Below are 18,293 nucleotides of genomic sequence, written 5' to 3' on the forward strand. Positions count from 1 at the left end.
AACGCGCACCTTGCATAGCAACCTTGGAAAACAACAATGGCGGATTGAAATCTGAAAACTTTTAATTTCCGTTAACTGGTTGCAATTTTCCTTGAAAGGATGTCAAAGGCTGGTAAAAGAGGAAAAAGCGCACAAGGCGCTGGAGGTCCTGCAAAATGGGAAACAGCGCTTCTCTCGATCGCATTAGAAGAGGTTTGATTTTTTTTAATAAATAGCAAAAAGCTCCGCCGTCAGAGTCGTGTACGCGTTATCACTTTATCCTGTTAATACTATCTACCGGGAATATAAGACTTTATTAGCTCATTATCGAATAATACCCGATAAATCTACGATAATTTTTTTTTATTGAAGAAGAAGAAGCTGTCATTAATAGATAAATTTAAACATTATTACAACGAAAGTTGAACATTAAAAAAAAAAACAGTTCTGAATTTCTGTTAAGAACCTCATATGAGTGGTAACTGTCTTTGTTTTAAGTATTATTTCAAGGAATTACTGTTTGAATATCAATCATAGGCTTGTTGTACAGCTTCTTTTCTCTCAATAAGAAACAAAGACAATGATTTAATGATGTAGTCAGTAACTTGCATGTTTAATTATGTAGAGTCAGTGTATCCGGTGCCGCACAGGACCCGCACAGGACCCGGTCGCACACACTTTCCCATTTTTCATTTTTTCTTGAAAATTCAAATGAATTTATTCAGTTTTCATTTGTGTTTCACTGACCTGGCATGTTTTCAACATGATGTGACATAATCTGTGATCTTGTACCCCAGCCTCTCCCTGTAAATACATGTACCTGGCTATGTGGGTCAAACATAAAAACAACTTATTCAGCAATTAAACCATGCTAATTTCTATTTTAATAAACCATGCTAATTTCTATTTTAATGTTAAGATTATTATAAAATATATATTTGAAAAGAAATGTATGTTTTGTAATGGCAAATTTGCTGTAAGTTATGAAATATATGCACATGAATTAACTTCTCCCAACTACCAAACGTCAAGTCATTTCACCTTGATTATTTTGTTTAAAATAATACCAAACTCTTAATCGAACAAATCATAACTTAAAAGATAAAACAACTTTCAATAATAATTTTTATGTATGTGTTTACTACCTACAAGCAGTGATTAATCTAGATGTGCGACCTGCGTAAAATACGCATAAAATCGAAAAAGACGCACAGTTTCAAAATATGTGCGTTTAAATTGACGCATGCAAATCTAGTAGTTTATAATCCAAAATATCACGGTTAGTGATTTCTATGTACCGTTTGGTTTAATTTCATCAGTTGAATAATTTATCAATTTCTTCTGTTGAACAATTTAATTTCTGATGATTACAGGTGCAAGACTCGTCCCCCATTTGCTTAAAACGTTGAATCCCAAGCAATTGTTGCTTGTGATCTGTAACCACCATTTTTTTGGCATTAGCCAATCAGAGCAACCTTTTTGCATGAGAGCGAATCACCTACAATGGTGAAATATATAAAAATGCTTGAGGCAGAGATCCGCCTGCGCCATTGGCGCTAAAAATAGATAAGAATGGCACAGGGAAATCGTCAGCAAAGGGCCTAGGGCATATCTAAAATCTGTCCCAGACTTATATCGTATGTTATTTAGTCATCCAGACTGGTACAAACAGCAACAGGTTACCCATTCCCCTGTCATTATGCATATTTTTCCCTATAGCTTTTTCCAGCTTATCTACTTACCTTATCCTTTCCCACACAGATACACATTGCTACTACCGTAAATTTAATCCAATAAAGCAAACAAAAAATCATAAATCTACTTAATATTTAAAATAATTATCGGTAACTGAAAAAAAGTGTTGCTATTTTATGAAATGCTGTAAGTTACAGTATAATCTGACAGGTGTTCAAGTTGATTTCCCCTTTTATGGGCAAAGGATGTAATTTTCAAAATAAAATCAATTATAATTAATTAATTATTTTTCCTTAAAAAAGTGTACGACATCTGGTACACTGACTCTACATTTGTAATTTTCAGTGCCACCTAAAAGTGTTTTTATTGCAATTAAATTTTAATAAATCTATGTTGTCCATAGAAATTATTTTTTGTAATGTTTAAATTTATTTCAGTTGTATTTTCAGAAAAAGAAAAAAACTTCCATCATCAAACACTAAAAAATATTTGATAAAAAAAGGTGTAATTGAGAAAGTTTTCATAATATTCAATAAAATCTTATTCTACAAAAAAGCTTGCATATTCAGTCTTCCTTTAGGTTGAATTTTTTTTAAAAATGCTGTGCGCCTAGCTTCTACAGTGTGTATAGACTAGCCTACATGACTCGCATACAGCTGGAACTTTTTGGCTGGCATAATACAGACATGTAGTGTTCAGCTAGCCACTGCTTATAATCTTAACCAAGTTACATGAATTTATGAGTGGAGCAGATGAGAAATTAAATACAATCTGTATGGGACACTGTTAACTCTGACATAAAAACATTCTTCGTAAAGATAATAGTGCAGTAATGACTTAAGAAAAATTCTAAACAACATTTCACAAATCTGTCTTTTAGATCTTAAGAACATACAATAATGGTTGAATTTGTGTATTTGTTCTACTTAATTAGTTATCTTGATAAAAAGTATGTAATAATTGGTAAAAAGAGCACTGAATACCATATATATTACTTTTTTCAGGAGAAATGGAAACCAAACATTTCATTTGTAGTTGGTAAGCAGGCAGATGATTATACATGGGTCAATGTTCTTGGACAAACCGTAAATGCTGGCTCCAGAAGGCTTTTCTCTGCATTTTCAAAACAAGAGCTATACAGTGAGGTAAAACACTAGTGATGTTGCTATTTTACCTACAATTTATCTAAAAAATTACAGTAATATTAAAACACTGGGGCTTATTAATGTTCCTATTTCATAACACCAGAAATTATTTTCTTCCAAATTTGACAAAGATTCATGAAGTCAATTCAAACCAGTGATTCCCCAAAATTCTACTTTTAAAGAGATGCCAGTAGGGCTGTAATTATTACTCAGATAATCAGATATTTCTGATTCAGACCTTGACAATAAATATTCGGTATTTGTTAGTCCAAAAATTGCTGCATTGCCATTCACATATTTATTAATTAAATTCTAATAACTCTTTAATAATTGTATAAAAACTTAAGAAAAACTAATAATCAATGTTTAACATTATCTTGTTTACATTTCACAAGCATTTACCTTGTTCTTTAAAATTTATTTTCAGCCAAACCGAAATTTTAAACTGTTGTTAAAGGCATTTTTTATATTTATTTTTATTTTTCATCTAAAATGTTTGTTGTTTTTTGTGTGTGTGTTTTTTTTATTAATATTGTAATTTCTTTAGTATTAAAACTATAAAATGATTTATGATACAATTCTTGAATTATCATATCTGAATTATGATCTGGTTGGATTGCCACATGGCTGGTAATACACAGTCCAATATGCCAGGGTAGATTTGTAATGTCAGTCTATTTTACACCCAAGCAAGGGTGATATATTATAATAAGATTGTTTCAAAAACTTCAGAAATTGTTTTTTCATGTGTTTTTATTGTTGTATATTTAATTTGTTTTAAATTTGCATTCATAGGTAATGGAACTTGGAAATCCTAAAGGAAAAAAGCCTAAAGAAACACCAGCACATTATGAGATATGTGAACCCTGCAAAAATCACCTTGACCTTGGTGAAGAGATACCTCTTCACCTTTTAGCCAAGCTAATTAAGTTCAAGCTTCTTTGGATTAAACAAAATGACTTAAAAAGGAGAGAAGCTGAAAAGAAGGTATGTTTATCTTATTGTGAGGTTAGATGGTGAGGTTGAATTTACATAGAAAATGTCAAAACTGTATACAGTATACAGTATACAGCTTTTTGATATTAAATAGAAAAAAGTAATAATGTTTCAACTGTCTGTAGAAAGATTTGATAAATAGTTAACTTATTCACAGAGTAATCATTTAAATAATAACAATGACATTTGGTAAATAGTTATATACATGTACTTTTATTTTGGTATAAAAATTATTTTTCTGATGATTGTAGATAAGGCTTTAACAATGTTATATTTGACAATATTCTATGCAATATCATATACAGTTTAGAAATCATTTACAACAGCATGCTTTTATACAAATATCATTTTGTAAATAGATCATGTTTTAGAGCATTATCAACAACTCAGGTACAGAACAATTACTGGAAAATGTAATTTGCTGTGAGATTTGAGGATGATATTCCATTGAAATGGGGGTATTCAGTAAATGAAGTTTAACACTATTATATGTACAAATGTACTTTCTGTTACATGTACTATGTTTTTATGAACAATTAAAGGCTGCATTGGAAAGAGAAAAGGCAAAAGCAAAGGCAGCAGAGAAAGCTGCTGGTGGTGGTGGAGGAAAGGAAAGAGCTAAATCTCCAGGGAAAGGCAAGGGCGGTGGTAAGAAAACACCAGAACCCCAGCAAGCAAAAGAAGGTAGTAAACTGAAGAAGAGAGGAGAAGAAGATCCAGAGGGAAAATATATTGGTATAAATTTTGTGGTGATAGCTTTCCTAAATACATGTGTATGTCAGTTTGCACAAGCGTGTTCAAATTTTAAGTGTTTGTAATTTTGTATTCAGTTTTGAAATGTCTAATTCAAGTGCATAAGATTTTTTTAGAAAAAAAAAATCATTTGTTTATTCAACGAAAAGAAATGTTGATTCATTATCTCTTGATTTGTAGCCTTTGATTTTTAAGTAGTCTCAGTCTCATTGTTTAGAGTGAATGTGATAATATTCTGTGTTATAACTATTATTTATGTTTTTTCTCATTAACTTCTTTATAAACTTTATAATCACAACAAACTAATGTAGTACTATCACTGTAATGTTGTAGATGATGAACCAGATGATGGGGCAGACCACTACATAATTATCTATGGTTTTCACTTCCCACATCTGTTTGGCCTTATGTCAGAGCTAGGTCTAAATGTGTCGTCTTTACTTTGTGTCACCTCTCAGGATTACAGCAGGTTCCAGGTTCAAGAAAGTGATGAACAACCTATTGAGAAGGATGAGAAAACATTGGGTAAGTCAGTGACATACAATAATACTCTGTTCAAACCTTTGTCATTAAAAGATTTTTTTTTTAAAGTTTCATTAAACACTTTCAATTTGCAAAGAATATAATTACAAGGAATATTATATCTATAAATATTTCTAATATTTTACAATTTTTTGTAAGGGATGTCAGCCCGAAATGATATTGTTTTCTTTAACTAAACTTGAACATGAAGGAATTTCTGGATTGTTTCAGAAACATTGATCTCATTTAATTATTTAATTTTTGTGTCACCATGAAAAAGGCGACATATAGGGGTTACTTTTGTCAGTGGTGGTGTGGGCATCATTGTCGGCGTCCCCTTAAGCTTGTCCGCAGCATAAGTCAGTCATTATAAGTCGGATTGACTTCAAACTTGGTATGCATGCTTCTTATAATGACCCAAAGTGCAGTTTACAAGAACCGGTACTCTGCACTTCTTAATTTTTGAGTTATTGCCCTTTGTTAATTTTCATACTTTATTTTTGTCCGGGCCATTTCTCCTAATGTATAAAAGCTATGGACTTGAAACTTCATAGGATGATAGATCTCATTAAGAAAAAGTGCAATGTACAAGAACCTGTACTCTGCACTTCTTATTTTTGAGTAATCACCCTTTATTAATTTTCATACTTTATTTTTGTCCAGGCCATTTCTCATAAATAATAAAAGCTATTGACTTGAAACTTCATAGGATGATAGATCTTATTGATAAGAAGTGCAGTGCACAGAAACTGTTGCTATGCTTATTTTTTGAGTTATTGCCCTTTGTTAATTTTCAAATTTAATTTTTGTCCTTGCCATTTTTCCTAAACTTTATTGTTCACAAGGCGACACATCCGACTCGCTTAGTTCTAGTCATACATGTGAACTTTTTTTGAGGATCTAGTGGAAGATTTTTCTTCAAAAATAGGGAGAATTTAGAATTTGCAATAAACAAAGAAAAAAGTTCTGACATCAAAAATAGGGAGATTTCTTTAATTTGTGAAAATACCCCTAATTTTAAGAAAAATCTTTGAAAATATGGCTGAAGAAAGTGGGAGTCTACCGCCTAAAGTGGGAGAGTTCACATGTATGAATTTTTTTTTAATTTGTCAGTAATTGAAATAGTTAAAATAAAATTATATGAAAGGTTTATTAACACATGCACATGCTTAAGGAGTGGTCAATATTTTATTTTTTGAATAAGAAAATTAGGTGAGCTGCTATATACAACAGTTGTAAGCATTCAGGTTCTAACTAAAGATATTTTATTCCTTCCCTAAGGATATTCTTGTTTGCTATTGTTGTTGTTGCTAATGTTACTTTTTCACAAAGTTTTTTGATCAGATAAAATATCTTTTATAATGTTAGCATTTGAGGATCCTGGTAATTTTGTTGGTTTTTAAAATTTGTTAAATTTGTTTTTGATATTGTAGCTTTATTTATTGTGAATTGAATTTAAGTTATGAACAATTATAGGGTCTGATAAAAAGAAGGGAGCTAAAAAGCGTAAGATATGTTTTATGCCCAAATAGGTTTATTTTTGTAGACAAGCACAATCTCAGAAAAATGCACAAAAAGTTTATCAAATGATATTACTTTTGTTCCCTTACAACCACCCTCAAATTTTAAACATTATACAGTGGGTAACTGTTTTATTACAATTTTCATTACATTAGTTCCCTGACTCTTTAATTTCAAACATTAAACAGTTGGTGATTGATCAGTGGGTATTTTTGCCAAGGACTCTACTTTATTTGTTGTTCTAATTGATTCAAAAGTTATTTTTATGAAAATTGTTTAAATTAAAAAAGAATTTTACCAAGGTTGAAATACTGTTTTCAAATATATTCGTCAAAGTTAACTAAAAGAATATTCAACTAAAAGTAAGCTAGGTAATATTAACTACATATGAAATAATATTTCAGGACACATTATTAAAAATAAACATCACAAGCATACTACTGTAGCTTATCACCTCTCTTCCTGGTAATTAGCCTTACATCTTTATAAACAGATGTTATAATTTTCCATATTATTGAAATGATGTTGATCAAAATGTAAACTTTATACAATGTCACAATTGTCTGATTCATAGTACGTGTAATGATAATAACCAGAAAGAATAGTTAAACTAGTTTATTGTGTTATTGTAGTCAGTTCTTTTTTGAACCGCCAATTAAATACCAACAAAACTGTAACAAATGTAAAGAAAAAGCAAATAAAAGATAGATTACTACATGCATGTAGAGGGTTTTTATTAATGGTCTGGCTAAAAATTGGATGAAACTGAATAAAAGATAAAACAACTAAGGATGAACGTACTTTTTTAATTTTGTCTCATATACATTTTGATAATGTTAATTTAATACTTATAACTTTATTTTGCCTTAAACTTAGACAGACTCTCGAAATAAAAACAGTGAAGTTGCTTCCTTAAATGTTGAATATTTTCCTATTTTTCTGGGCATTTCAAATTTCTATTAACAGGATTCCCCCCACCTTGAGACAAAACAATTCACTGTTTACTTTAAGTCCTGAAGAGAAGCCATTTTGTAACAAAAGCTGGAAAAGCATAGCAAATCCCTGTGCACCATATTTAAACAACTGTGAGTTAAAAGACCAGAACTTCAATAAAAAGAACAATAAATTGATAAAAAATATTTTTAATTAAGAGAATAAGAAAATTGTACTTACTGAAAACATGTTGGCAGAAACAAAGAAAAAGTTGTGATATATTGGTGTTAAAACTGTTCATATGTGCAGTCTAATAAATGTGCTTGTCTATTTGTTAGAATATTGACATAATTATCCTATTTTAAAAGTTTGCTATCATTATGCTAGATAATGGTTTTTATTCTTGTTTTGTTTTTATTTTCGTTTATTTTTTATTTTAGATTTATACTTGGGCTAATGTTGTTTGTTTTTATTGTAGATTTTTGCTTTTATATTGCACTATATATCTTGTATACATTATAAATAATTTAATATTTTAAAAGTTCCTAAAAGAAAGTCAGCCCTGTCTAAGTCAGCTAAATCACAAAGTACAGGTACTTGTTATATTATATATTATGTATTAATGTATTATTCTTGCATTAGTATCTTTGTTAACAACATAATTGAATTCTTACAACTGCTAGAACTTTATTCTCTGTTTACCTACAATATACTGTCAGCCCAACTTTGAATCTGGATCTATCTATTAATAGTTAACATCAAAATAATGAAATTTAGTAGCCAACAGTATACAGCCTCATCACACTCACCATCAAGATAGTTGTGGTCTGACTGTATATTGGTTTTGATTTTTATCACTGATAGCAATGAAATGGTTATTGTATTATAAACAGTATCAATCGTACCATCCAAGACCTCACTTCTTTCTGGAAAATCCTCACTCATATCTAGTAAGAGTGAACATCAAAGTTTGGAGAATCGGGCTAATAAAATGTCATCAAAAATCTCTACAAGTAGTGGTAACAGTAAGTTTAAGTGTCAAATGTTACGCTTTTTGGGAAATGGTAATAATTGTTGGTCTTGAAACATAAAATAATGTCAACTTTAAAACTTGCCTGGAGGAAAAGGTACAAATTTTTTACTAACATAATTATCATAATATTTGATCATTTTTTATATTACTAAGTAGCAGTAGATATTCTTCTTTTTTTTTTTTGGAATGGGGTTTTGTGATTTTTTATCATATTTATGTTTTATTACTTGTACTATGGTTTAAAGGTTTTTTAAAGAATGAGGATTTTTTACTGTCATTTTTACATTTGTAGCTGCACTTTTCAAAATATAAAAGTAGAGTTATTGTTGTGAAGTTGACATTGGTTAACCTTTTCATTTATATCAATATTCTCAGACATAAGTAAAGCTATTCACTTTATTAATTGAATTCTTGTCATAATCATAATGTGATGCCATATTATAGGATTAAAATATATTTTGTAAAAGTATACACAATCTTAACTTAAAATGTTTTGTCTTGTTAACCTTCTAATGAGAGATCATTTCTCAAAAGACATCAAAGAAATTCACTTGAAACATGTAATACTTGTTCATTTTTGAATTAGAAAGCATTTCAAAAGGCAGGTATTTAATTTTTTGTATTTACACTGATACTTTTTCAACATAGTATTTCTTGTTAAGCCTTTTTGTTAAAGTTCATTTCTCAAAATCAAATATAGATATTCACTTTTAACTTATAATACTTTTTTACTATCAAAATAAGAATGCATTTCTAAAGGACAGATAAATCTTAAATTCCTTTTTGCTTAATCTTTCCTTTTTGCATAGAATATTAAAAAACTATCAAAGATATTAACTCCTGGCTTGAAAAACTTGTTTGATATGAAGGGCAAGTAATTTTGCCAATCGATTTTGCAGAATTATGCCCCCTTTTGTTCTTTGCTTTTATCATACTATCCTCTATCCTAACAAATTGGTGTTTTGAGGTCATTTTAAAAATCTTTATCTAAGTTTGAGTATAGTAGGAGGAAAATGCTATCTAATAAAAAATTGGGATACTAAACATGGTGTATTGTCAACAATTGAAACAACATACAATGCCTTTTTAAAAAGACAAAAAAAACCAACAACTTTTTATTGGTTACAAACTAAAAGTGTCTCGTATATATTTATTACTCCATGTATTTATCATAATTATATACAGTGTATACTGAATATGGTAATTACAAAATGTTTATATTCAAGTTTATTTATTATTCAAATACTTTCTTAAAATCTGTAAAAAAATGAGGATGCAATGATCATTATTAAGTTCTTTCTAATTGTAGACTTTTATGTTTCTTAAATGAAATAAAACAATTTGTTCTTTCTTATTTTAGTCAAATGTTTGTTCACTTTTGAAAATTCTTACAAATTGTTCTGCACAATTTTTCATCAATCAGGACATTTTCACTTGTAATGAAATTTGATGTAATGTCTGTCTTCAAATACAAAATTGTAACCTTCAATATCTTCTTTATGTATGAAAAAAGTTTGTAAAAAAAAATGACAAGATACTGTATTTACTCAACTACAAGAGAAATCCCTCTATATGACAACATAACAAGGTTTAAATTTTAATAATTCAACAATATTTTCCTTTCCCTTTGGTCATTGCAAGTTTTTATAGGAAGTTTGATAGTCTTTTAAAAAGATGTTGAAAGAAAAAACTCCCTGAAAGTTGTAATATACAAAAAAATGACTACTAAATTAACATACTAAGTTTGCCAACCAGGTTATTAAGCAGTACAAATGCAGTAAATGATGTAATTTTACAAAGCTATTTAAATGTTAGAATGATTAATAATGTTTATTTTCATATTTTAGCCCAGGAAGAAAATGCAAGAGAAGAGAAAGCAGAGTTACAGAAAGAATTGAAAGCATTCTGGCGGGATGTTCCATCAGTCCTACTCAAACAACAATGTCTACATGATATTGCAAGGAAGGATTATGAAGTGAAAAACCTCCTTGTGCCACAAAATTTAGAAGATCCAGAACAAAAGGTTTTATTGTGATTCTCTTTTTATTTTATGGTGATCCTTTAGTTAAGACATGCAAGTATTATTTCATGTGATCTACAATATTTATATTCATTATTTCATGTGGCCATTGATTAATGTGACAGCAGGTCATTGACTTCAAACCACTTGCCACTCACCCTTTGAGTTCAAATTCTATAAGGGACTTTTGATTCTTTCATGTGAGGAAGCTATCCAGCTAGCTATCATTGTGGTGGTTCTAGTCAGGTGCCTGTTTTTGCCTGAAATAATGCACAGAAGGTCAACTGTGGTTTTCCTTCACCAGTAAAGCTGAAAAATTGTCATATGACCTTTACAGTGTCAGTGCAACATAAAACCCATCCAAAAAACAATAACAAAAAATAATGTGAGAAAGCTAATCCAGCTAGCATACCAGTGCTTCTACCATTTGTAAATGAAATATTGCTGTTGTTGAAGTTTGTGCTACATTTTGGCAACATTTATAGAAGTTGGAGATTAATATTTCTTTGTAAGATGATAAGTTTCATAGTTTAAGAAATGCTGATATATAGAATGATCAGATAGGCCAATTTCTTTTTTTTACATGATGTCATATGTCAAACATTATATAATGATGAGAACTTCTAATTTTATAAAAAAATCCTGGTTAGATATTAACTTAGATACGCATGATTTATTATTTTAGACACAATTTGGAGGTGGGCCTTGTTTGAGGACATTGGCATGTATGATCATATGGACTTGATAGATGAAAACGTTCTAAGTGGCAGAAATTAATTTAAACAATCTTAACCTGGTGAAACTTCCCCTGTGTTTGGTTCTCCATCATGCAATGGCCGCTACTAGAGGATGGTATGAAGCTTTCAATGTTTTCTACGTTTACTTTTATTGAAGTGAAAAATCCTATACTTTATCTATCTAGAATGATTTAGAGAGCATCTTAATTTTTTTTTTAACTTTATCGGAAGTGATAAGTATTTAATTTTATATTATTTGTGTTAAAATAAAAAAAAATAAGTAAATTTTTCCTTTTTTTGTTAAAAAATGGCGGCCCCCTTCATTGATAATAATTTATTAATTTTTGAGTAATTTATAATATAAATGATTTTAATAAATGGGTACAAAAGAAGTTATCGGATCAAAGTATAAAACAGGAACAGCAACAGACAGCTTTTGCAGAAGCAACATTACTTGGGGTTTGTGCAGGCCAAAAAATATATTTAAAAATAACTGAGAATTTTTTTAAAAGTTTTGTTTTTTCAATTTGATATAAGGGAGATAAATCTGGCAACCCTGTGTCTGGTGTTTTGCTCCAACACCTCAGGGCCCAAACGCGGCCCTTCGTACATCACTGGGAAAAATTTGGGGACAAGGGGGGCCGCCAAATAAAGATTTTGAGATATTATTAATGGGCCTCATTTAATTGGTTTTACCCCAGGGGAAATTTTTGGAGTGGGCCCTTTTTACAATGTTTTTGCAGAAAAGGTAAAGTTTTTTTAAAGTTTTTCTTTTCCTACAAAGGGTTTTGTTTAAGGGGTTTTTTTTTTAATTTCCACAGAAAAGAATTTTTCTTATGTTTCAAAATTTTTGGGTAATCTTTTTGGAATTTAAAAGGACTTTTCCCAATTTTGGCCCTTTTAACCCCGGAAATTTTTTTTTTTAATTTTTTAACTTAAAAAAATTTTCCTGTTTTTTGAAGGCTGCGGAAACCAAAGGGCCCCTAACTCACAGGGCTAGTACTGGAATTTTAGCCTTTTGTGACATTAAAAAAATTGTAGAAATTTTTTCATAAAAGTATAAAATTTTTTAATTGTTGACTGAAATTTTTTGGAATTTAAAGGGTCTAGTAGTTCTAATCAAACAATTTGGAAAAAAGTCCCGCGCCTTTTTTCTGCTGGGATCTTTTTGTTTTTTTATTTCAAAGGAAAATCTTTTTTAAAGGCCCTTTTTAATACTGACCCAAATAATTTTTTTGTTAGCCTTTTTTTTATAACCACATTTAAATTGGGAATTTTTTATGTCTTTTTTTTCTGTAATTTTACATAAAAATTTTAATACCATTTTGATCTTTAATTTTTTTTTACTTAAACATACAACTGTGTTAAATCCCAAAAAATTTTTCATCATCTTATATCTTAAATATTATTAAACTTTCCCCTTTAGTTGTTTTAAAATAATATAAAAAATTTAAAAGAAAGTTGAATTTTAGAGAAAAATCAATGTAAAACAAAAACTCCAAATTTGGGGTTTTTTATTTTTTTTATAGGGGTTCAGCCACTAGCAGAACTTTGTCACCTATGAACACAACCAAAACGCCCGGGGGGGCATCAACAAAACACTGATCACTTAAATTTTTTTAGCATTCAAACTGGGACTTTACAGAAGGGGGAACAACATGGGATATTTTTTTTACTAGAGTTAAGGAATTCTTTACAATGTAAAAAATTTGAATAAATTTCTTTTCCCTCCTTTTTTCTATGGTTAAAACTATTTTTATACCCAAAAAATTGGACATTTTTTATTAAGAATGTTAGGGGTAGTCCTTTAACTTGAAGGGGCACCATTTGGGAAAAAAAATTTAAAAAATTTGGGGGGCACAAGAAATAGAAAACTGAAAAAAAACTGCATAAATTGCATGATTTAAATTTTTGGGCCCTTTTATTCCTTGGGGTATAGTTTAAGGCCCAAAGGACTTTATTCCAACTTCACCTTTTTAACTGTTAAAAACTGCCCTAATTGTGAAGGGAAAAAAAAGGGCAGCAAATATTTAAAATTTGGGAAAAATTTTTTCAAAAAAAAATAATACCCAAAGTGTTTAATGGGGTGGTACAAGTATTTTTAATTTTAATGAACAATTTAAATTTAAAAAATTAAACATGAAAATACAAATTAGAAAAATTAAAAATAATGGAGTGAAAATTTTTCACATTTTATTTGGTTTGGGGGTTTATTCTGGGTTCGGCCTTTTGACAACCCAAAAAAGTAAACATTTTTCACGTACCCATTTTCAGTTTTGGCCGTTTAGTTTCCCCAAAATTTTTAGTTTATGATAAAAAATGGTTGACAACTTTTTGGGAAGAAATCAAATTGCCTTTGGAAAAATAAAAAAACTTTTTGTTTTTAAAATTTTTTGGGGAAAGTTTTCTTTGGGGGTGGAAATTTTTGGTGCAAAAAAGGGTTGGAAACAAACGGCTAAGGGGAAACCTTTTAAAATTTTCCCTATTTCAAAAAAACCAAAATAAAAATTTTTTTTTCATAAATTTTTTTGTGGGTTTATTTCAACATTATAATTTAGGGGCCACTTTTAATTCCAAAAACCGTCTCCCAGAGCGGGCCCACCTGAGAAATTTAAACGGCCACTCGGTTAGAAACACACCATCGATTTTCTTCCCTTTAACCCCAAAACCCCTTAAACCCAAATTTCATTTTTCTTTTGAGAAAAACCAAGTGTTAAAAAGTTTTAAAAGATTTAAAGATAAGCTTTCCCTTTGGGGATTTACTCACGCCAACATCATAGTATTGAAGAAGGGGCTGCCCAAGATCCAACCGGGAAAAACTCAAGTTTTTCTGGGGCTAATATTGGCTTTTTCGTTTCAAGGGAAGGGGCAAAATGAAGGGGTCATTCAAACAACGCCATGGGGGGTTCTTTAGTTGGGTTCCCCCTATTAATTCCAAAACAACCCCAATTTTGGAAATTTAAAAACAAATTTTAGGGGAAATGCTTCACCAAGGGGGGGGTGAAAATTAATTTAAACACAAGGGGCAAAAGGGGTCAAATGGGGCCCTTTTTTCCCAAAATTGTTTTTTTGAACTTAGTTAATTTATAATTTTAATTTGTCAGTTGGGGGGTAAAACCATGATTTTGGGTTCCAAAAGGGGGAAAACTTTGGGTTTTGTTGGGGGTTGGGGGGTGGGGTCTACACTTTTTTAAAACAAAGCAAAAAATTTTCTGTTTTTTTGAAGGGGAAATTTTCCCTTTGTCTTTTTAAAAGTAACAGTATTTTGGAACCCCCTGTTTTTAAACTTAAAATGATTTAAATTTGGAATGGGGGTTTTGTTTCAGGGGAATTGGGGAACAAAAAAGCCTTCCAATGCCCAAAATTTTTTTGTTTGGGGAATTCATGGACCTTTGGGCTTCCCAAAAGATTCCCAATTTGTTTTTTTTAAAAAATCCCCTTTAAGTTTTGGGGGCAAAACCAATTTTTCTTGGGGAAACCTTGGAAAAATCCATTAAAACCCCCGTCCCTTCAAAGGGGAAGGGGTACCCCAAACATGTTAAATTGGGGGAATTTTTTACGGTGATTTCCATTATTTTGGGTGGGAAAAAGAGTCCCTAGCGGGGAATACCTTTAAAACATATTCATATTGGTGTTGGTTATTAGAATTTTAAAATGGTTCTTTATTCCCAACCCCAAAAATTGGGGGGAATTTTTAAAAAAAATATAATTTGGGACTTGGTTTTAAAATTTGGGAAAAATTAAAATTTTAAAAAAAAAACAAAAAATTTTTTTTAAAATCAAAAAAACTTTAAAAAAAAAATTCAAAAAATACAGCCTATTGTTTAATGTAACCCTTTTTTAAATAAATTAATCTAATATATAACTCATTTCTTGTAGGTTTATATTTAATCTATTGAAGTTGGTCAAAAAACCACTTTGATATAAATTTTTTGAATCACCACAAATGTATTGAAGATAAGGTCTAAAACAAATTATATAATGATATATGATAAGCCAATTAAATTGACCATATGTTCTAAATACTGTTTCTAGGGGAAACATATTGAGAAAAAAGGGGGTACATTTTTTTGCAATCCATATCCCAATATAGTCAAATTTTTTAGCATATCTTTAATACCTACAAACCTTTTAGGAATCCTTAATAAAAAAAAATACATTAAAAATATCTGCACCAAGATATAAGTACAGATATATATTTTTACTATCTTGTATAATATCAGAGGAGTGAACATTTCTTGCATGGTTGAACAATTTTAACTTGTTCGTGCCTTTTGTCAGAAGAGCTCTTTTACAGAATGCTGATTTTTTACACACGAGTGGACATTTAGATATTATTCTGTATTTATCTTTCTTGGCTATTGACTTCTTTTCTCAAGTATACACATTTCTTTATTCTTTCACTTTTGCAAATTTTTTTCAGTCACAGTGTATTGTAATAAGTCCTATAAATGCTTTGTATTTCAGTGTTTATAATATGGGTTTTCCATGACAAAGACCATGTATTACATAGATGGATAAATAAACTTTCACATTAATACTTACAGCCACTTCTTAAATACTATTATAGTAATTTTAATTCCATATACATCAGAAAATTAAAGTTGAAATTGCCATAATATAGCTTTTGACTCTTAAAATTTATTGTAAGGTCTTTGGTAATCAGCTTATGAAAATACTTGGTAAAACTTGATCTAGAGAAAAAAAAAAACCCAACTTAATTTGCAAAAGTTAATACAGTAATAAAAGAATTTGAATTTACATCAAAAGAAAAAAAATTTCTAATAAAAACTGGGTTTTTTGTAAAAAATTTTTTAACTAAATTTTTTTTTTTGTCGAAATAACGGGTGTTGACATGGAACTGCCCCCCATAAAACATGTAAAAGATGCATTATAAAAATTTCAATTTACAAATACCTATTACATCTTCATAAATTTTTTCTAAAAAGTTTAAAAACTTGCAATTTTAAGTTATTTTTCATATTTTATCTTTCAAACCAAAGGGGCGGAGTCTGAGATATATTCTGTTTCTAGTGTCACACCCACATATGAAGTGGGTGAATCTGTTACTCCTTTAACCCCGCCCCCAGCACCTAGACCTGACCCACCCACAGAAACTCCTAATAAGAAAGGAAAGAAGAGCCGGCCTGATTCTGCTGGGAGTGGGAAGAAAAAAGGCAAAGGAAAGAAGGGAAAACGTAATAATTCAATGTTAAATTGCAGTGTATTTAGGCCCTAGTATTTAACAAGAAGTAAAACTAGTGCTAGCTAACCTAAAAATGTGCTATATATGTTTAACTTAGTCCCTATGTTCATCATACTTACCTACCTTTTTTTACTCACCTAAGCATGAAGTGCTTAGAGCTTTTGTGAAAGCACAATTTCCGTCATTGGTTGCTTGGTTGATAACATGAAAAAAACAACAACAATATTATATTTTTTATTTCTTTTAAATTAGGTTAATCATCAAAATTGAAATAAGTTAAAAATGTTAAAAATATTGGGGGTTGGGGTGCCAAAAACACTTCAGTGTTTTTAAATTTTTAGTAATGTCATTTTTATTGATTACTGCTGTAAATTTAAAAAACTCCAAACTTGAAATTTTTCCAAAACTGACAGCAAATTTTTTTTTAATTTTACTTTTTTATATTTTTTTTAAAAAAAGGGAATAAGTTTTGAAATCTTAAGCAGAATGGAATTGAATGTGGAATGTTAAATAATACTTGAATTACATATTTTTATGGTCATCTTCATCTGAGTATAATTAGATTTTACATTTTTACTATTGGTTTGATAAAAATTTAATAAAAAAAGGAAATTGAAAATGACATTAGAAATGAAAAATAAGAAATAATGGAAAGTTTTGCAGAATAGTTTTTTTTTTATGAAATTTAATGGTTTTTATTTTTTAGCTCGACTATTCGATAAGAATAAGTAGAGCTATTGTAGTCACCCGAGCGTCGGCGTCGGCGTAACCACTTATGTTAAAGTTTTTGTAATAGTTCAAATATTTTCAAAGTCCATTGACATATGGCTTTGAAACTTTGCACACTTGTTCACCATCATGACCCCAACCTGTAGACAGGAGGAGGTAACTCTATCAAGCATTTTGACAGAATTATGCCCCTTTTTCGACTTAGAATTTACGTTAAAGTTTTTGTAATAGTTCAAATATTTTCAAAGTCCATTGACATATGGCTTTGAAACTTTGCACACTTGTTCACCATCATGACCCCAACCTGTAGACAGGTGGAGGTAACTCTATCAAGCATTTTGACAGAATTATGCCCCTTTTTCGACTTAAAATTTATGTTAAAGTTTTTTGTAATAGTTCAAATATTTTCAAAGTCCATTGACATATGGCTTTGAAACTTTGCACACTTGTTCACCATCATGACCCCAACCTGTAGACAGGAGGAGGTAACTCTATCAAGCATTTTGACAGAATTATGCCCCTTTTTCGACTTAGAATTTACGTTAAAGTTTTTTTGTAATAGTTCAAATATTTTCAAAAGTCCATTGACATATGGCTTTGAAACTTTGCACACTTGTTCACCATCATGACCCCAACCTGTAGACAGGAGGAGGTAACTCTATCAAGCATTTTGACAGAATTATGCCCCTTTTTCGACTTAGAATTATGTTAAAGTTTTTGTAATAGTTCAAATATTTTCAAAGTCCATTGACATATGGCTTTGAAACTTTGCACACTTGTTTACCATCATGACCCCAACCTGTAGACAGGAGGAGGTAACTCTATCAAGCATTTTGACAGAATTATGCCCCTTTTTCGACTTAGAATTTACGTTAAAGTTTTTGTAATAGTTCAAATATTTTCAAAGTCCATTGACATATGGCTTTGAAACTTTGCACACTTGTTCACCATCATGACCCCAACCTGTAGACAGGAGGAGGTAACTCTATCAAGCATTTTGACAGAATTATGCCCCTTTTTCGAC

The 18,293-nt window shown here is 30.1% G+C and overlaps 1 protein-coding gene across 1 annotated transcript in view; it reads left to right on the forward strand.

The window, feature by feature from the left end:
- Positions 1-18,293, forward strand: part of LOC132758738 (sperm-associated antigen 17-like) — a 58,289-nt gene continuing 39,996 nt past the window's right edge. The window contains exons 1-10 of the mRNA XM_060750439.1: positions 1-192; positions 2,679-2,819; positions 3,615-3,806; positions 4,358-4,550; positions 4,902-5,093; positions 8,438-8,569; positions 10,425-10,600; positions 11,283-11,322; positions 15,802-15,836; positions 16,298-16,532. Of these exons, the coding sequence (XP_060606422.1) occupies positions 100-192; positions 2,679-2,819; positions 3,615-3,806; positions 4,358-4,550; positions 4,902-5,093; positions 8,438-8,569; positions 10,425-10,600; positions 11,283-11,322; positions 15,802-15,836; positions 16,298-16,532 (1,429 nt within the window). The 5' untranslated portion in view covers positions 1-99. The remainder of the gene's footprint in view (positions 193-2,678; positions 2,820-3,614; positions 3,807-4,357; positions 4,551-4,901; positions 5,094-8,437; positions 8,570-10,424; positions 10,601-11,282; positions 11,323-15,801; positions 15,837-16,297; positions 16,533-18,293) is intronic.

Source organism: Ruditapes philippinarum, unplaced genomic scaffold, assembly GCF_026571515.1.
Source record: "Ruditapes philippinarum isolate M1 unplaced genomic scaffold, ASM2657151v2 ctg4795_1_1_1_1, whole genome shotgun sequence".
In the NCBI taxonomy this organism is placed as follows: domain Eukaryota; kingdom Metazoa; phylum Mollusca; class Bivalvia; order Venerida; family Veneridae; genus Ruditapes; species Ruditapes philippinarum.